The sequence below is a fragment of the Xyrauchen texanus genome, chromosome 20, assembly GCF_025860055.1.
Source record: "Xyrauchen texanus isolate HMW12.3.18 chromosome 20, RBS_HiC_50CHRs, whole genome shotgun sequence".
Lineage (NCBI taxonomy): Eukaryota > Metazoa > Chordata > Actinopteri > Cypriniformes > Catostomidae > Xyrauchen > Xyrauchen texanus.
This window is the reverse complement of record NC_068295.1, coordinates 11,361,730-11,380,511: the sequence shown is the minus strand read 5'-3', so window position 1 is coordinate 11,380,511 and position 18,782 is coordinate 11,361,730. Positions and strand designations below refer to the sequence as shown.

General features: G+C 40.5%; 1 protein-coding gene across 1 annotated transcript; it reads left to right on the top strand.

Annotated features, from left to right (window-relative positions):
* The first annotated feature begins 945 nt into the window (after window positions 1–945).
* Window positions 946–18,782, top strand: LOC127660672 (uncharacterized). Its single transcript, XM_052151029.1, has 16 exons — window positions 946–1,118; window positions 1,410–1,505; window positions 1,901–1,945; window positions 4,546–4,710; window positions 5,065–5,150; window positions 6,243–6,379; window positions 6,709–6,756; window positions 6,836–6,950; window positions 7,033–7,171; window positions 13,046–13,150; window positions 13,330–13,410; window positions 13,847–13,992; window positions 14,143–14,331; window positions 16,597–17,242; window positions 17,439–17,527; window positions 18,384–18,782. The coding sequence occupies exons 3-16, from the start codon at window positions 1,904–1,906 to the stop codon at window positions 18,469–18,471; spliced, it is 2,076 nt and encodes a 691-aa protein (XP_052006989.1). The 5' UTR covers window positions 946–1,118; window positions 1,410–1,505; window positions 1,901–1,903; the 3' UTR covers window positions 18,472–18,782.

Here is an 18,782-nt window from a genome sequence, read left to right as displayed (position 1 = left end):
AGAGAGGGTTGAAATCCTGATATTTAGACAGTAGATTGCTCTAATAGGTTAATTTATCAAGGGAAAGAAGAACTGAGAAATTCAGGAGTCAGTTAAAATGAATTGCTAAAATTACTTTTTAATTGCTGTAAACTTCAAACAGTCAGTAATACACAACATACCCTGTTCGCATGGGGATTTATTTATATTCATAGTATAAATATAATAGCGCACAGACATTGCATATCTTTCAATTATGTCATGAGTTTATTTTCATAATACAATAAATAGATTGATTCGTGAACGAGCCAGAGTGTAATAATGCATTTGTGTGACATTGGCAACATGCTCATTAATGCAGTAACCTTCCTGTTTGCAAAACAAATTATATAAACATTCGACAACACACAGTTATTAAACCGAAGCATAAACAACAACATCAAAACACATATGAATAAATAGGATGAGGATCAACAAATCGAACTCATCGAGACACACTGCTCAGCACTGCGCACGCGCACAAAATGTAAACCACTCTTGAAGGTTTCAATCAAATTGAATATGCGTAAAGAAACGCCACGCCCTCTTTTTGTACGGGACACGCCCACTATGCAGTTTCTCCAAAGACTTCAATGCGTTATTTACATATAGTAAAATCATAAAATATAAAAGGAGATGATAGAGCTGGTAATAGTAGATATTTCCATTTAATATACACAGTCATATATAATATAAATATATCTGAATTTTAGACTATATCAGACTTGTTTATTGAGTAAATACAAAATAAATAAACCCTAGTCAATTAACTTCAAAGTCCCTTCAGAGTGATTATATACTGACCACGTTCTAAACCTCTGAAACATGAGTGGAGGTCAAATGAATCTCCGCTGTTGAACTAATCAGCCGCAAAATCGCCCTTTTGCTGAGTGTGCACGAGCCCACGAACGAGAGACCAAACGGACGCGCGCTAGCGGGTGTTTGGTTTTTCCTCAGACACTGTGCGCGACACCGGATAGAACGGACACCGGGTCTCAGAAATAGACTTTAAACGACACATGAGGTCGTCGCTATATCAGATAATTGGAGTAACATTTAAACTGAAAAATACATCTTGAAATTTGCAATTGGTTTATTTGGTAAGTCAGCGCGCGCTGTTTCTTCATCATATATTTCGTAAATAATATTATCTGAGGGAACAGACAGCGTTTTAATTAAGATTAGAGTTTTTAGATTAGAGAAAATAGAATTGTGTCGATGAATGCTGAATTATTTAGTTTAGTTTAAATATGATTCAGACTTTGGATACTTGATTTTATTGTTGATCATATGTTGCCTAAATTGTGAACGATTTCAGTAAAATACAAGATTCGAAAATACTTATGTGAAAATGTAAACAAGACATTTAATCTCTTTCTGCTCTCTTCAAGGGTTGAGATCTTTTCTGCTCTCTTCTGTTGGGTTGAGCTCTTTGGCAGGGTTCTTTTTCTCCACCTGGGATTCGCTGACAGGGCGACGAGCTCTTGGTAACACACACACACACACACACACACACACACACACACACACACACACACACACACACACACACACACACACACACACACACACACACACACACACACACACACACACACACACACACACACACACACACAGTATTTCCTCTCTTCTGAATTTTCCTAAAATGTAAAAAATAAATACATAAAATGCATTCATTGGTAATGGCTGCCAAGTGAGCATCAGTTTTAAGAGTTAAGCTGCAAGTGTCCTTATATTTCCTTTCTGTGTCATGATACACCAAACATAGATCTCAGTAGTTAGAGAGTCTCCACAGAGAATGTCTGCAAACCTTTGAGGCAGTGTGTGTGTGTGTGTGTGTGTGTGTGTGTGAAATTATGTTTTTTGTATCTTCACACAGAGAATGAAATCCCATGAGGGAGACCTGGGGAGAGAGATCTCAAAGGTAACAAGCACACTATTATTCTCAGTGAGATTTGAATACAACATAATAGCTTTAAGAAAGTCTGGATATTTGCATAAACATTGAATTACAATGGAGCTTAATAATTGGGACCACACTGAAAATCTGGTATTCAAATTGTAATTTAAACCTGGAAATAAACATAATTTTTTTTTGTATTTGAATTATTTAAAATGCAGAAACATTATGATGTAAAATGTAGGCCTAAAATAAATATGTAAGATAAGATGTCTTGGTTTTAAATGTGAGCAAGTTTGTTACATTGACCCTTGTACAAAAGGTCAGTATCCTTGATTTGTTGGAAGCACATAAGATGCTCTTTGAAACATTGTCAAATCATGCTGGATTAAGGTGGTTTTCATTTTCAGTGAGAGTATTATTTATATATGTATATACAATATTCATAAAACATTTTATAAAAAAGCAAGTGCAACATGAAAACTAATACACTATTTACAATAATCGCCTCAGTATCTGAGCAGAAGCAGTGGGTGGCATTATCGCACTTCTACTAGCGCATTTCGCACCACCTCTAGTGTGAATGGAAAATGCCTGTACAAACGAGAAGCAGCAAGATCGCAGGCAAAGCCGGCCGCCCACAGCGTCTTGTGAAAAACCGCTTTAACACAGATCATCAGGTTCTGCACAAACGTGTGGAGTCCATGCCAACTCAAATCGCCCGATTTCATTAAAAGTGCTGTAAGCTATTCTTTTCCATGGAAAGGTATGCAAAACAAATGGGCATACTCCCTGGAAGATATCACTGAAATAAGTGTCCTGAAATAGCTCACCGGTCTCTGTGACAGCTGTAGACTTTGTAAACAAAAAACAACAATGTGTGCGGTGCAGTGTTTTGGAAAAGGGGGCGTGGCTAAACCAACAGCTCAGTCTCATGGAAGTTAGAACAGCTAAAATCACTTACAGCACCATTAACCTTCTGAAGCCACATTCACACTGTCAGTGATTTTGTCGCTAGTCTCTGTATTTCTTGTCGCTAGTAGGCATTGCTGTCGCTCAAACATTATTGGTTGGCCGCACAACCTGCCATAGCTTCAGAAAATCTGATCACAGATGAGCTAGATTGCCAGAAAAACAAATATATCATTCTTATTTGACAAGTAATCATTTGTTTTGCCTCTAATAATGAACATTCTGCAGGGGAGAGTGCTACAATACAAACTACAGCTGTGCTCAATGCATCCTGTCATGAACAAGATGAACACTCTATTAATGTATGCATTCAACTCACTCACAAGGTCGACAATTTCTGGTACATGATCCAATCTGATAAGAAATCAGTTTACTTGCTGCTACAAATGAGCATTCTGGACGGGAAAGTGTTATAAACTGTATCAGTACTCAATGCATTATATCAACACAAAGATCGATCTTTCAATGCATCAATCAACTCACTCAGAATGCTGACAATTTCTGACAGTTTTTCACACATCACTGTTTGTTATATACATCTAAGTTGTTACAGAAACAACTTGATTATTCATGTTTTTAAGATGTTACAGACATTACATCAGAAATTTGCATTATTGATTCTTATTCAAAGTAATTACCAGCATCATCCAATCACTGCAACCATGTTAAAATAAAATTATACATTATAAATTCTGAATCTATGTACTGATTACCATTGCCTCATGTCTGCCAAACATGTTGAGTGGTCCAAACATCATCTGCAGCCTGAAATTGTTTTAAAATAAAAAAGTTCAACTTTTGGGTGAACCCATTGATTCTCGATGTAATAAGCACATTTTTCCCTAATAAATCCTATACGTAATTAGCATTAAGTACACATTAGTGTACATTGTGTTTAGAAGCTTAAAAAAACAAATGGCATATCGGATGAAACTAGAGACTCCAATATTTTGACTCAAACGGTTTCAATGTAAAACATTTTATTGAGTTTCTAACCAGATGTAGTTTTGTTGTGGTCCGTACTGCATAACGCGGCGGCTCATTTTAGCTTATCGCAGCCCATTCGGCCCATTTCGCAGCTGACCCATAGGCCCGCTGGGTTCTCCCAATGGCCAGTCTGCCCCTGATTGGCCCCAAAGTGCGTCGGCCCACTTGGAAAATGCCAGATAACCAGTCCAGCCCTGCCTTTACTGACAGCACAGGGTCTTCTAAACTGAGATTATTCAGTTTAGATGAATTAAAATTATGCTTTGTGTATAGCAAAGCCAAAATACAGTACAATGTCCATGCATGTGCAGGCGAGGTCGCACAAGGTTAAAGCAAAGGGGGGACATACCAAATACTAAGGAGTTCTGAAATGTATGTAATTTTTTTAACTTTTCACACAAATTGTTATGTTGATCATATAATTTGTCATGAAACATTTTTACACATTTGAAAAATGCAAAATAGAAGCAGTTTTGCTGGTGGACTTTAGGACCCCAATGTATGTAATTTCTCATGTCATATTTGTGTTTCGGTTACACAGGGTTTTCAGTGAGAGTTCAGTTCAACTAATACCATACCGTCGCCTTGCTGATGAGTCTGTTAGCACCCACCTTTCAACTGTGTCTAACCTGGTGGTGATGTGGATTTGTTGTGACTGTGTTTAGGTTCATGGCATGGTGTGTGAGCTGCGTGCAGGGTTTTCTCGTGCGCTGCTCGAGCTGAATCAGATTCAACAGGGAGACACTGAGCTACAGAGCCAACTGGAGGACACAAGACATGGCTGCAACAAGCGTTCTCTTCACCTGGAAAGTCTTGTGCTGTCCCTCAAGGTGAGATCACACATTAATCTGATATATACAGTGTCTAATAGTGATTTGCAATGCAATTTTTTACCTTTATGAGGGCATAATTTTACCTATGTTACCTATAAAATCAAATCAGCATCAAAGGTTAGAACACAATCAAAGCACAGCTAGAATAGATTTGAAATAATTGGCTGGTGTTAGATCTGTTTCAAGTTTTGGATTTTTTTTGCTAGTGTTTGCTTACAATTAAATAGGCCAAATATAATATTTCAAAATATATATAATTTTAAACAAAAGATGAAACAACAGTCATTTCTTACTTTCTCTGGCATTTTTGCCAAGAAGTCTGGTAAAATTTTGACCCTGTGTTTTGTTTAGGATGAGTTGGAGGAGGTACGTTGTCAGTTTCATCAGCTCTGTGGGGCACAAGACAGAAAACCACCAGAGAATGCAGGAATAGAGAAGTAAAAACACAAACAGGCACAAATGCATAATTCTCCTCGAGCCCACACTTATGTTTGATTTTCATCAAAACCAGCAGATATAAACAATTTTTCTTTTTGTTATTTGAGAGTCTCATTAAAACTGAATTGGAAACTTTTTACCAGCCCATTATCATACATTTTTGGGACTTTTCAAATGCCTTTTATGTACAGATTACAGAAAAAAAAATATATTACATGGTTAAAAACTGTAATAATCGAAAAACAAAGAGTGAAATAAACAAACCATTTCAATATTAATTGTGTGAAAATTATTTCTACACATTTTTCAAAAATTACGACTGCCCAAACAGCATCATCTCCATCACACCAAAAAATGTTGCCTCAAATAATACATATTTTTTTAAAGTTAGTGTACTTTTGTAACAAAAGTGTCAGTGAAAAGCATGTTTGAGATTAAATATGATATGCTTGATAATTGAAAACGAAAATTCAAGATAAATATAACTTTACAATATAACCATTTTATTGGGAGCCATTTTTATTCAAGCTGTAATTTTGACAAATTACACACACACACACACACACACAAAAAAAAGTGTGAAAAGATTATTTATTTGTGTTTATATAGGATACACAAAGGAGAAAATCCACCATGGAATTCAATTAAAAAATACAGAATTTGAGCTATGGTTGAAATTACACTATAGAGAGAATTTTCATGACTTTCAGAAAAATGACACAAATTAAAAATCTTCTGTGATGTATGTACATACATTGTTATTAGAGAAATTTAAAAATAGTGTTGACTGTCAAAAATGTTTAAACTTTACTGTCTAGAAATCCACAGTGCTAAAAGTGCCCAAAGTTAAAGGAACACCCAGAAATGTAATGTTATTAAATGTATTTCTATTTGAATATACTCTGGTCAGTCTACAACTGAAAGTGCACCAGAATGAAAAAAAATAAAAATAAATAAAGGCCCCGACACCCAGTTAGTGTCCACCTTGTGCAGAAATCTTATCCATTTTCACCACTGTGTAGTCAGTGTACCACTGAAATTGTGTTATGGTTTAAAGGTGCATGTGCCTGTGTGTTTGTGTATGAACATAGTAATGGAGTTGATAACCGTAGCAGACAGAGTGATGATGATGCAGTGGCTCCTCCCCTTTCATCAGGGGGCGGAGCTCTCCTCCTGCACTGTTACCTGCAGGGTTTACGAGTGTGGCAGTGGGCTAGACAAAATACAGGTGAGCCAAAATTTTATCTCCTGTCCAAAAGGTTGATTTTGAAGGAATATTTAAACCCAAAATTAAAATAGTCATTATTTACTCACACATATGTAATTTCAATTCCAGGTTTTTCTTCTTCCATCTTCTTCTTTCAAACAAAAGGAGATGCTAGGCAGAATGTCTAGAAGAGCTTCTATTTTCCATACAACTTAGATTTCAGTCTGTTCCTATCATATAGATTTAGAAGACTTTAGAATGACATTATGGCATATCAATTATGAAACAGTTACATTTTGGGTAAACTATTCCTTTAACAGTGTTGTCAATGATTTCTGATTCTATTTCAGGTGCAGCTGCTCTTACCTGCCAGGTAACACACAGCTGCTTACGGCAGGGTAAAAATCTCCTTTTTTCCAAGTCTTTTAACTGCTCACTATTCACATCTGAATACTCATCTCTCTGTCTTTGTGTCAGGCAGGAGACGTGGTATAGTGGAGATGCTGTTGCAGTCTGAACGGGATTATGTGGAAGGTTTAAATCAGCTTTATGAGAAATACAAATCTCCACCAGCCAGGGCAGCTGAGCAACAGTAAAAACAAACTATGTTTACATTATCAATATTCAGTATCTCACCTCTGTTTAACAAGTTTGTTTGTGTGTCTCTGAGACAGTGTTGCTTTTGTAAAACACGTTGATCAGATGCTTCAGCGGCATCTGCTGTTCCGCAACACCCTAGAAGAACGTTTGACAACAGATGAGAGAAGCTGTGCAGCTGGAGATGCTTTTCTCAACCTCACTGGACAGAACAATGTAATGCCATAAAACTACTACAAATAATAATTAGGGATGCACCGATGTATCGGATGCCAACATTTATCGGCCAATTATTGACAAAATTAAAACCATCTGGATATCGTAGTAAGCATGAAACACTGATATGAAAAAAAAACTATGGTTTATTTATAATTACTTAGTAACACATTTTGTAAAGTATATTTTGCTGAAATAACAGGCTAATAGCCACAATATGTATAGGGTTGGCATTACAAAGAACATGTAATATTTCATTTTTATTCTGTTTTGTTCTCACGTTAATGCGGAAAAAAAACGGCATAAATGGATGGTTGTGAAAACACACTTACCTATATAGCCTACATGATGAGGGAAACTATCCAAAACACTTTGAAACGGTATGGATATCAGCCAACAAATATTCATATCAGTGCATCCCAAATAATAATCATAATCCTTCAGATTAAGTCAGAAAAAGCATTTGGTGTTTAGATTGACAGGCCTCCAGACTAAATAGTCCCATTTTGCCTCAAGTTTGTAAACGTGTTTTCTATGTGTATCGGCAACAGGTAAAGCCTATTTATTTGTGCAATTCAAAAATCACTTGATGGCACCAGTTCCACCACTCTCATATACAGTGGGTACGGAAAGTATTCAGACCCCCTTAAATTTTTCACTCTTTGTTATATTGCAGCCATTTGCTAAAATCATTTAAGTTCATTTTTTTTCCTCATTATTGTACACACAGCACCCCATATTGACAGAAAAACACAGAATTGTTGACATTTTTGCACATTTATTAAAAAAGAAAAACTGAAATATCACATGGTCCTAAGTATTCAGACCCTTTGTTCAGTATTTAGTAGAAGCACCCTTTTGATCTAATACAGCCATGAGTCTTTTTGGGAAAGATGCAACAAGTTTTTCACATCTGGATTTGGGTATCCTCTGCCATTCCTCCTTGCAGATCCTCTCCAGTTCTGTCAGGTTGGATGGTAAACGTTGGTGGACAGCCATTTTCAGGTCTCTCCAGAGATGCTCAATTGGGTTTCAGTCAGGGCTCTGGCTGGGCCATTCAAGAACAGTCACGGAGTTGTTGTGAAGCTACTCCTTCGTTATTTTAGCGGTGTGCTTAGGGTCATTGTCTTGTTGGAAGGTGAACCTTCGGCCCAGTCTGAGGTCCAGAGCACTCTGGAGAAGGTTTTCATCCAGGATATCCCTGTACTTGGCCGCATTCATCTTTCCCTCGATTGCAACCAGTCGTCCGGTCCCTGCAGCTGAAAAACACCCCCACAGCATGATGCTGCCACCACCATGCTTCACTGTTGAGACTGTATTGGACAGGTGATGAGCAGTGCCTGGTTTTCTCCACACATACCGCTTAGAATTAAGGCCAAAAAGTTCTATCTTGGTCTCATCAGACCAGAGAATCTTATTTATCACCATCTTGGAGTCCTTCAGGTGTTTTTTAGCAAACTCCATGCAGGCTTTCATGTGTCTTGCACTGAGGAGAGGCTTCCGTCGGGCCACTCAAGTCAAGTCAAGTCAAGTCAAGTGGTTTTTATTGTCGTTTCAACCATATACAGTTAGTACAGTACACAGCAAAACGAGACAACGTTCCTCCAGGACCATGGTGCTACATAAAAACAACAAAGGACCAACATAGGACCACATGAGACTACACAACGAAATAAAATACCTATATAAAAAAACCTATATATATCTATATAAAGTGCACGTGCAAACATGTGCAAAAAGTACAGGACAGTACAACAAATTACTGACAATGAACAGGACAATAGACAGTGCAGCGCCGACCAGTACTCAGTAGTGCAAAAAGATGACAGTTTCTAAAGATGTAAACATAACATACTATGAGATAGTGTTCTATGCACATAGCAGTTATTGAGGTAGCAGACAGTTATAAAGTGACAGTTATTAAAGTGCAACTCAGGACATGTGTGTGTCAAACCAGTCTCTGAGTATTGAGAAGCCTGATGGCTTGGGGAAGAAGCTGTTACACAGTCTGGCCGTGAGGGCCCGAATGCTTCGGTACCTCTTGCCAGACGGGAGGAGGGTAAAGAGTTTGTGTGAGGGGTGTGTGGGGTCGTCCACAATGCTGGTTGCTTTGCGGATACAGTGTTTTTTGAAAATGTCTTTGATGGAGGGAAGAGAGACCCCAATGATCTTCTCAGCTGTCCTCACTATCCTCTGCAGGGCTTTGCGGTCCGAAACGGTGCAAGTCCCAAACCAGGCAGTGATGCAGCTGCTCAGGATGCTCTCAATAGTCCCTCTATAGAATGTAGTGAGGATGGGGGTTGGGAGATGTGCTTTCCTCAGCCTTCGAAGAAAGTAGAGACGCTGCTGGGCTTTCTTGGTGATAGAGCTGGTGTTGAGGGACCAGGTGAGGTTCTCCGCCAGGTGAACACCAAGAAATTTGGTGCTCTTGACGATCTCCACAGAGGAGCCGTCGATGTTCAGCGGAGTGTGTTCACCTTGTGCTCTCCTAAAGTCAACAACCATCTCTTTTGTTTTGTCGACATTCAGGGACAGGTTGTTGGCTCTACACCAGTTCGTCAGCCGCTGCACCTCCTCTCTGTATGCTGACTCGTTGTTCTTGCTGATGAGACCCACCACGGTCGTGTCATCGGCGAACTTGATGATGTGATTCGAGCTGTGCATTGCTGCACAGTCGTGAGTCAGCAGAGTGAACAGCAGTGGACTGAGCACACAGCCCTGGGGGCCCCAGTGCTCAGTGTGGTGGTGGTGGAGATGCTGTTCCCGATCCGGACTGACTGAGGTCTCCCAGTCAGGAAGTCCAGGATCCAGTTGCAGAGGGAGGTGTCCAGGCCCAGCAGGTTCAGCTTTCCAATCAGGTGCTGGGGAATGATTGTGTTGAATGCTGAGCTGAAATCTATGAACAGCATTCGAACATATGAGTCCTTATTGTCTAGGTGGGTGAGGGCCAGATGGAGGGTTGTGGTGATGGCATCGTCCGTTGAACGGTTTGAACGATCACGCAAACTGCAGTGGGTCTAGTGAGGGGGGCAGCTGGGTCTTAATCTGCCTCATGACGAGCCTCTCGAAGCACTTCATGATGATGGGTGTAAGTGCGACGGGACGGTAGTCGTTGAGGCAGGACACTGAAGACTTCTTTGGCATGGGGATGATGGTGGTGGCCTTGAAGCACGTTGGAACAACGGCGCTGCTCAGAGAGATGTTGAAGATGTCGGTAAGAACATCTGCTAGCTGGTCTGCACATCCTCTGAGCACTCTGCCAGGAATGTTGTCTGGTCCAGCAGCCTTCCGTGGGTTGACTCTACGTAGAGTTTTCCTCACATCTGCCGTGGTAAGACAGAGCACCTGGTCGTTGGGAGGAGGGGTGGACTTCCTCGCCATCACGTCGTTCTGCACTTCAAACCGAGCGTAGAAGTCGTTCAGCGCATCTGGAAGGGAGGCATCTTTGTCACAGGCAACTGATGTTGTCCTGTAGTTGGTGATGGCCTGGATGCCCTGCCACATGCGCCGCGTGTCACCGCTGTCCTGGAAGTGACTGTGGATTCTCTGGGCGTGCGCGCGCTTTGCCTCTCTGATTGCCCGTGACAGTTTGGCCCTAGCTGTTCTTAGGGCTGCCTTATCGCCTGCTCTGAAGGCGGAGTCTCGGACCTCAGCAGCGTGCACACCTCCGCAGTCATCCACGGCTTCTGGTTGGAGCGTGTGGTGATGGTCTTGGAGAAAGTGACATCATCAATGCACTTGCTGATGTAGCTGGTCACTGATGCTGTGTATTCCTCCAAGTTGGTAGAATCGCCATATGTTGCAGCCTCCCTGAACATGTGCCAGTCAGTACACTCAAAACAGTCCTGAAGAGCAGAGATGGCTCCTGCTGGCCAGGTTTTCACCTGCTTCTGAAGCGGTTTTGTGCGTCTGACGAGCGGTCTGTATGCTGGAATTAACATAACAGAGATGTGGTCTGAGTAGCCGAGGTGGGGCGGGGCTCCGCCGTGCAGCGCCTGGGATGTTTGTGTAAACAAGATCAAGCGCGTTCAGCCCCTCTCGTTGCAAAGTCCACATACTGATGGAATTTAGGGAGCACTGTCTTGAGATTTGCATGGTTGAAATCTCCGGCGACAATAAACAGTCCGTCGGGGTGAGCGTTCTGCAGTTCGCTCATAGCCCCATACAGTTCACAGAGCGCTTCCTTAGCGTTAGCGCTGGGGAATGTAAACTCCGGTTATGCAAACAGTGGTGAATTCCCGTGGTAGATAAAAAGGTCTGCATCTAACAGTCACAAGCTCCAACAGCGATGAACAGTAACTAGAGACTAGCATAGAGTTCTTGCACCATTCCGTGTTGATGTAAACACACAAGCCACCACCGCGAGTCTTACCGCAGAGAGCTGTATTTCTGTCGGCACGAAACGAGGCGAGCCCGTCTAGCTGAATGGCGGCATCCGGAACTCTGTCGCTGAGCCACGTCTCCGTGAAAACAAAGACGCAGCAGTCTCTAAACTCACGCTGCGTAGCCTGCTGGAGTCGGATATAGTCCAGTTTATTGTCCAGGGAGCAAACATTTGAGAGCAGGATAGACGGGAGAGCCGGCCGGCTAGGGTTTGTTTTTAGCCTAGCATGGACCCCGCCCTCTTTCCGCGCTTCCGCTTTCGCGACACCGCTACGACGTCCTCTCCCCGGCCACCGGCATCAGGCGACGCCGAGGGCTGGAGGCCTGGTCTCCGCAGCAAGCCGAGCACGCGTAGCGCCTCCTGCAGGTCATCATGCAGCTTGGTTTTTGCATGAGTCTTATATTTGAGTAGTGTCTGGCGATGGTAGACACGAACACTGGTTGCTCCGATGTCCATGTGTTGCAAAAGTCGGGCTTTTTTAACAAAAATAGCACCATTGTGGATCCGGAGTGGCCGCTGCGTGCTACCGCGCCGCCATCTCAGTCTGCCATAAAGCCCCGACTGGTGGATGGCTGCAGTGATGGTTGACTTACTACAACTTTCTCCCATCTCCCGACTGCATCTCTGGAGCTCAGCCACAGTGATCTTTGGGTTCTTCTTTACCTCTCTCACCAAGGCTCTTCTCCCCCGATAGCTCAGTTTGGCCGGACGGCCAGCTCTAAGAAGGGTTCCGGTCGTCCCAAACGTCTTCCATTTAAGGATTATGGAGGCCACTGTGCTCTTATGAACCTTAAGGGCAGCAGAAATTTTTTTGTAACCTTGGCCAGATCTGTGCCTTGCCACAATTCTGTCTCTGAGCTCTTCAGGCAGTTCCTTTGACCTCATGATTCTCATTTGCTCTGACATGCACTGTGAGCTGTAAGGTCTTATATAGACAGGTGTGTGGCTTTCCTGATCAAGTCCAATCAGTATAATCAAACACAGCTGGACTCAATTGAAGGTGTAGAACCATCTCAAGGATGATCAGAAGAAATGGACAGCACCTGAGTTAAATATATGAGTGTCACAGCAAAGGGTCTGAATACTTAGGACCATGTGATATTTCAGTTTTTCTTTTTTTTATAAATGTGCAAAAATGTCAACAATTCTGTGTTTTTCTGTCAATATGGGGTGCTGTGTGTACAATAATGAGGAAAAAAAATGAACTTAAATGATTTTAGCAAATGGCTGCAATATAAAAAAGAGTGAAAAATTTAAGGGGGTCTGAATACTTTCCGTACCCACTGTATTTGTCTGGAGCTCTGGTTGAGAATCAAATGTACAGTTATGGGTGTAAATTAATTTAACAATTGTTTGTAACAATATAGGATTTTGATACTGAAAGTGAGGAATAAATGTAACTATTGTAATAACTGTCAGGGCAGTAACTGTAGCAGGATAGATGCTACTTTAAAACGACACACTTTTATATTGAGTGTTTGTCCTCGCAGAAATCTTTCTCTGACGCTTATCTTGGATACGTGTCTGGCTTGGCAACCATTTTGACAACAGAGTTCAGCACAACTTCACTGCATAACAATCCACAAAACACACAGGCAAGATCTTCCTCTTTCACATACTATTAAAGATGCTTAGCCACACTCAGAGATGCTTTTATGTGCAGTATATTTATCTAAGCTTGAAAGTATGTTTTGTACCAAGTGCAAGTACAGCTCCAAATTTTTGTATTATATTGTAATTTTAGCTTCATGTGCTAATATTGTTTTTCTGTTAGGAGGAGAAAAAGAGCCTCAGATTGCTTTCACTACTGTTTGCCCCCGTTTCACGAATCCACACATACTTAAACATCATACAGGTGAGTTACATGCTTGCAAGTTCTTATACACATACATAAAATTTAAACTCTATAAACTGCACTGTGGCAATAATTTCAGGTCATCCCTCTATTTGACAAAATTAGAAAAGATATGCTAAAACCTTAATTGGTTTTGGTCAGTATTGATATATCACCCACATACAAGGCAATCACAAACAGCTGCTATTGTGTTGGGATTAAATGGCCAAGATCCTTCTGAACTTTTACCAGATATTTTGCAAGAGGAGCAGGAACATTTTCTTTTGGAGAAACAGGGAAGGTTGTGATGCTAGACATGACACAGATGAGCAATGTTCAGATGAGATTGCTGAACTCATGCTGCCTTAAAACAGCTTTGCTGCCAATAACAAAGAAAGATAAATAGATAGATACAATAATGTCATAATCACTTTTGCTGCACTTTCTATTCTACCAGGGTCTGTTACCCAGTTCTGGTGCTGGGCATGCAGACTGGTGTTCACTACAGGAGAGTGAGCGTGTGTTATGGAATCTATGCACAAGCTGTCATATGACCTTGGAGAAGGCGGTGCCATGGGAAGACGGGGAGGGGCCTGAACAAGGGTCAGTCTTCCTCAGATAATTTAGCATATTTTGCATTTGTCATGTAACATACATTCACTATATGTGAATTTTATGTAGTGTTCTTCTGTCTAACTGGATGAAACTGGTTTTTGTGGCAGGTGGCTGATGCTAATTTTAGTGTGTCTGCAGTTTAAGAGGCAGGTGCTGTGCCGAGAGCCCCGAATGTGGCCCTTCCGCCTTTACCAAGTACTGTGCCAACACCGATGCGGATACAGCCAACGTCACAGCAGGCATAGGCATAGACAGCACTGTACACCAGAGAAAGTACTGCCGTGTTGGCATCTCACAGACGCTACCTCGGCCCAGTGGGATCTTAAGGTACTCCAGCTTGTCATGACAATTGTGCACTCAGTTTCTACTTGGACTAATAAGACAAGCCAAGGTGGAACAACAAAAGCCAAATCAAGACAATGATGGTTTAGTATGCAGTTATCCTTTTCTATAGCTACATTTGTGTCACATTTTCGAAAAGATTTTCCGGTTGCTGTAGCTGGAACTCTTAGAGCAGTTTATCTAGTCTACGAAATTACTGACGAAAATGTTTGTTGAAAAGGTTTTTATTTTGTCAACAAAAACGAATACGAGGCGAAAAAGACACATGACGATAATTAAACAATTTTAATTATGATAAAGATAAAAAAAGAAAAAAGATAAAAAAAGAATACCGCAAGATATTAACTGCACAAACAGAAGGAACATCTGTTTAAATAAGAAGAAATATCTAGAAAGAATTTATTAATATAATCCAATAATTCAGTATTGAATGAGTTTGAGCTGCGTGAACAGAAAAGCTGAAATGAACTTAAATTAACTGCTTTACAAACAGATTAATTACCTCACTCAAATGCATAATGTATTTATACATGATTAAAAACTATATCCACAACATACAGTGTATGAAATATTACAACTTCCATCTGCAGAGACAATGACCACGTTTACATGCACTTAAGAAAATGGTTTATTACAGGGTTTTTGCAGAAAGCAGCATTCTGAAACGTTGTGTAAATGAGAATGGCGATTTCCTTACGGCGTTTAAGGGATTAAGAAATAAAACGGTTTAACACACCCAGGTTTCTCCCAGAGAAGATGGCTTTTGTGGTCATGGAAACGCATAAGCATCGTTCTTACAGGTTTTTGAGGAGTGCGCATGTGCGTAGAACAGACCGGATAACAAACGTTGTAAGATGAAGCCCAACAAGTCAACACAGTGGAAAGTATTTAACATTTCTGGTAGTGCAGTGGGAAAAGCACATACCCTATAAACTATATTCATTTACACATACCAATGTTAAATATCGTCTGTCCCTTACATTTGGGTATATGCGCTCGTACACTGGGGGAATCCCAGAGTTTTATGTAAGAGGGAAACCTCCCTATTGCAGCGCAATTCTGCTACAGGTCGTGATGGAAAGTTAAGGAAACAAACAGCAACAACTCTGAAATATCTGGAAATAAAGAATCAATGGAGAATAAAATAGTGAAGTCATCCTTGGATGCCATGTTTGTTATTTACACAAGCGTCACAGGGAAATTACATTGCTGTGGAGAAAGCTGCTTAATGACTGATCCGTATTTATACAGGAGTAAAGAGTACACCACTTACACGTGCATGTAACAAAGAATGACACTTTCTGGAAATAAGCCGCTTTCTGGTATCCATGTAAACGTAGTCAATGAAGCCAATTAACAGGTGAACTTGAATTAAGTTATGTGCGTTAGGATGCGTAACTTGTATTGTGAATACGCAGTTTACGTAAAAACTTATAACACGCCATGCAATATCCTTAACTGGCTAAAACACAGAAAATTAATAACAGTCTTATACTTCAGTATATTAATTATACTCTATTCTAATATTTGAGAAGCTCAGATTTACATAAGAACAGTTGTAATTTGAATGTATCTTTCATAGGTTGTTTAAGATGTTTAAATTAATAAATGTTTATACATTGTTCTAAATGTTTAAATATTTGTTTTAAGTTTGTTCTTATATACTTTTGATTTTTGTTGACTAAAATAATATGCAATTTTAGTCAGAGGGAAACTGACTAAAATGTATGAATATTACATGACAAAATATTGACTAAATTTAATGTACATTTTGGTCAACAGTCAAAACTAAAACTATGATTTAAACCAAAAACTGTAAAAATTAGAACATGAAACTCGCAAAAAAGCCATGGATTCATTTCCCAGAGAATACAGATATGCACTCTAGGTCCTTTTGGATTAAAATGTCTGCCAATTGCATAAATGTAACGTAAAAATCAAGCACCTCCTTTTCATGGAAAACCAAGAAATTTCAAGGAATTTTCAAGAATTGTGATTATCAATTGTGATCAGTTAATATATATTTTTTCTAGTTATGCTCACCTGATATGTTAAAATGTATTCTCTAAAAAAACTACTTTTTGCAAAGACAATCTCAAATTATTTTTAAGCAGTAGTCACAAATAACTGAAAAAGTAATGGAAATAAATTTATCAAAAGGTGTGAGAACCCTGATTCTGGGAAAATGTAAATTACATTCATTTTGTAGAGCACCAATCTGCTAAATGTATGCCACCTGTCTCCCCTCAGAAATGCCTGTGAGCATATGTGTGAGATGCCCCCTGGTGGCTGGACTGCAGAATACATGTGGGATTGCAACTCGAGGCAGAGCCACACCAGTCCCATCAGTGTACCCTTCGCTTGTCATCCCAGAGACAGAAGGCGGTTTTTCAATCCTGGGCCACCTGTTGGTGAAGGGGGAAGACTCACCACGGCTCCTAGGAGTCCGACCTCCTCAGCTGGTCTGGCAGTGCACGTGTGTGGGTCTCCAGGGCTTGATGGACGTGTATACACATCTGATGTTTACCCTCCACCCAATCGCAATGAGGATGTGGATACAGATTGCGACTTGGGCGATGCGTCTGTTTTTGACTTCTCCTCTGTGACGACTTGTAGCCCTGATGAAACTCTAAATCGCCGCAGAGGAGTGGAGGCACGTGATGATGAGATAGATGATGAAAAGGACAGCGAGATTCCAGTTCTCCTCAAACCTTCATACACTCTCAACGCTTCAAGCATGCAGGCAGGGGGAAGCTTATGCATGCCGTGGCAGATTCCCAGATGGGTTCCGATTCCTTCTGAGGTTCGCATTAAGGTGCAAGGAAAAACACAGGCCCCCAAATCACACAGAATGCCCAGTGCCTTCCGGCCAATATGGGACCCAACATACTCACAGGTCAGAAACATTGCACAAACTGCACTTAATTACAACCAGTGCCAGATCTAGGGGAGCACTTGAGTCTATTTAGTAGAGCAAGAAAAATCTGTTTTACTTGAAAAAAGCAAGTAATATGGTTTTCAGTGATATGACAGTCACATCATACAAATCCATCACAAACTAAAAACAATCCATTTCTGTCTGTCTCTCTAAGGGGGATATGACTCCTGCAAAAGAGAACTCTGTATCTTTCAGCTCAACCAATCAGATCATTAATCAGCAGCAAGAGACTGAACAATCACGGTAAGGGATAAAGGCACAGCCGGAATTTGTCAATGTTCTGAATATTTCCTAGCATGGAGAATTTCGGTTTTAATCATCAACCTGGAACAAAGAAAAATGTTTAAACTTTTTTGCTTTCTCCGATTGTGTGTAAAATTAATCACTGAGCACTTCTCTAGGAACACAATGTTCCTGATGTGGTCTTCCACTGTTGTAGCCCATCTGCCTCAAGGTTCGACATGTTGTACATTCTGAGATGTTATTCTTCTCACTAAAATTGTACGGTGGTTATCAGAGGTTATCGTAGCCTCTCTGTCAGCTCGAACCAGTCTGACCATTCTCCGTTGACCGCTCTCAAAAACAACAGAACTGCCGCTCATTGGACGTTTTTGGCACCTTCTGAGTAAACTCTAGAGACTGTTTTGTGTGAAAATCCCAGGAGATCAGCAGTTACAGAAATACTCAAACCAGCCTGTCTGGCATCAACAATCATGCCATGGTCGAAATCAATGATAATTTTTTCCCAATTGTGATGGTTGATGTGAACATTAGCGGAAGTTCCTGACCCGTATCTGCATGATTTTATGCATTACACTGCTGCCACACGATTAGCTGATTAGATAATTGCATGAATATATAGGGTGTACAAGTGTTCCTAATACATTTTTCAGTGAGTGTATATAACATGTTGCTTCTGGTTCATCACACTAGAAATGTAATCTGGTTGGACACACTAGTATATTGCACATATTGTCAAATGTAGCATGTCATTGATGTATTTCTGTGCATGGTTTAAGGTTAACTGTACTAAACTTGAAACTACTGCAAAGCTGTTTTAAGGTTTCAGTATTAATGTGCATGTATGTGTATGTTCTAGGCCTACATATAGAGGTGCTGGTGTCCAAAGGGCTGAAGCAGTGTGGCATGACAGTGAGGACAGCGATGGACCCTGCAGTACAGTCTGACACACTTAAGTCCATGCCAGCGAACAATATATTGATGACAAGGTATAGTCACAACCAATCATACCCAGGAAATTGTATAATAATAATTCCATGAGATGAGTGTCTTTTTCACTGTGAATTGACATCAGCACCAGCATGATCAGAACAGCATATTAAACATAAAGTCTTACTTTGATCACTACCACTGGAATGTTTGATTTTTCTAGCAGAACAGCATGTTTGATTGTCAGAGAACAATGGAACCCCCCCTCCCTCCCTTTTTTGGTATAATAGGATGCATATAAAAATGTAATAAGAGAAATAAAAATATT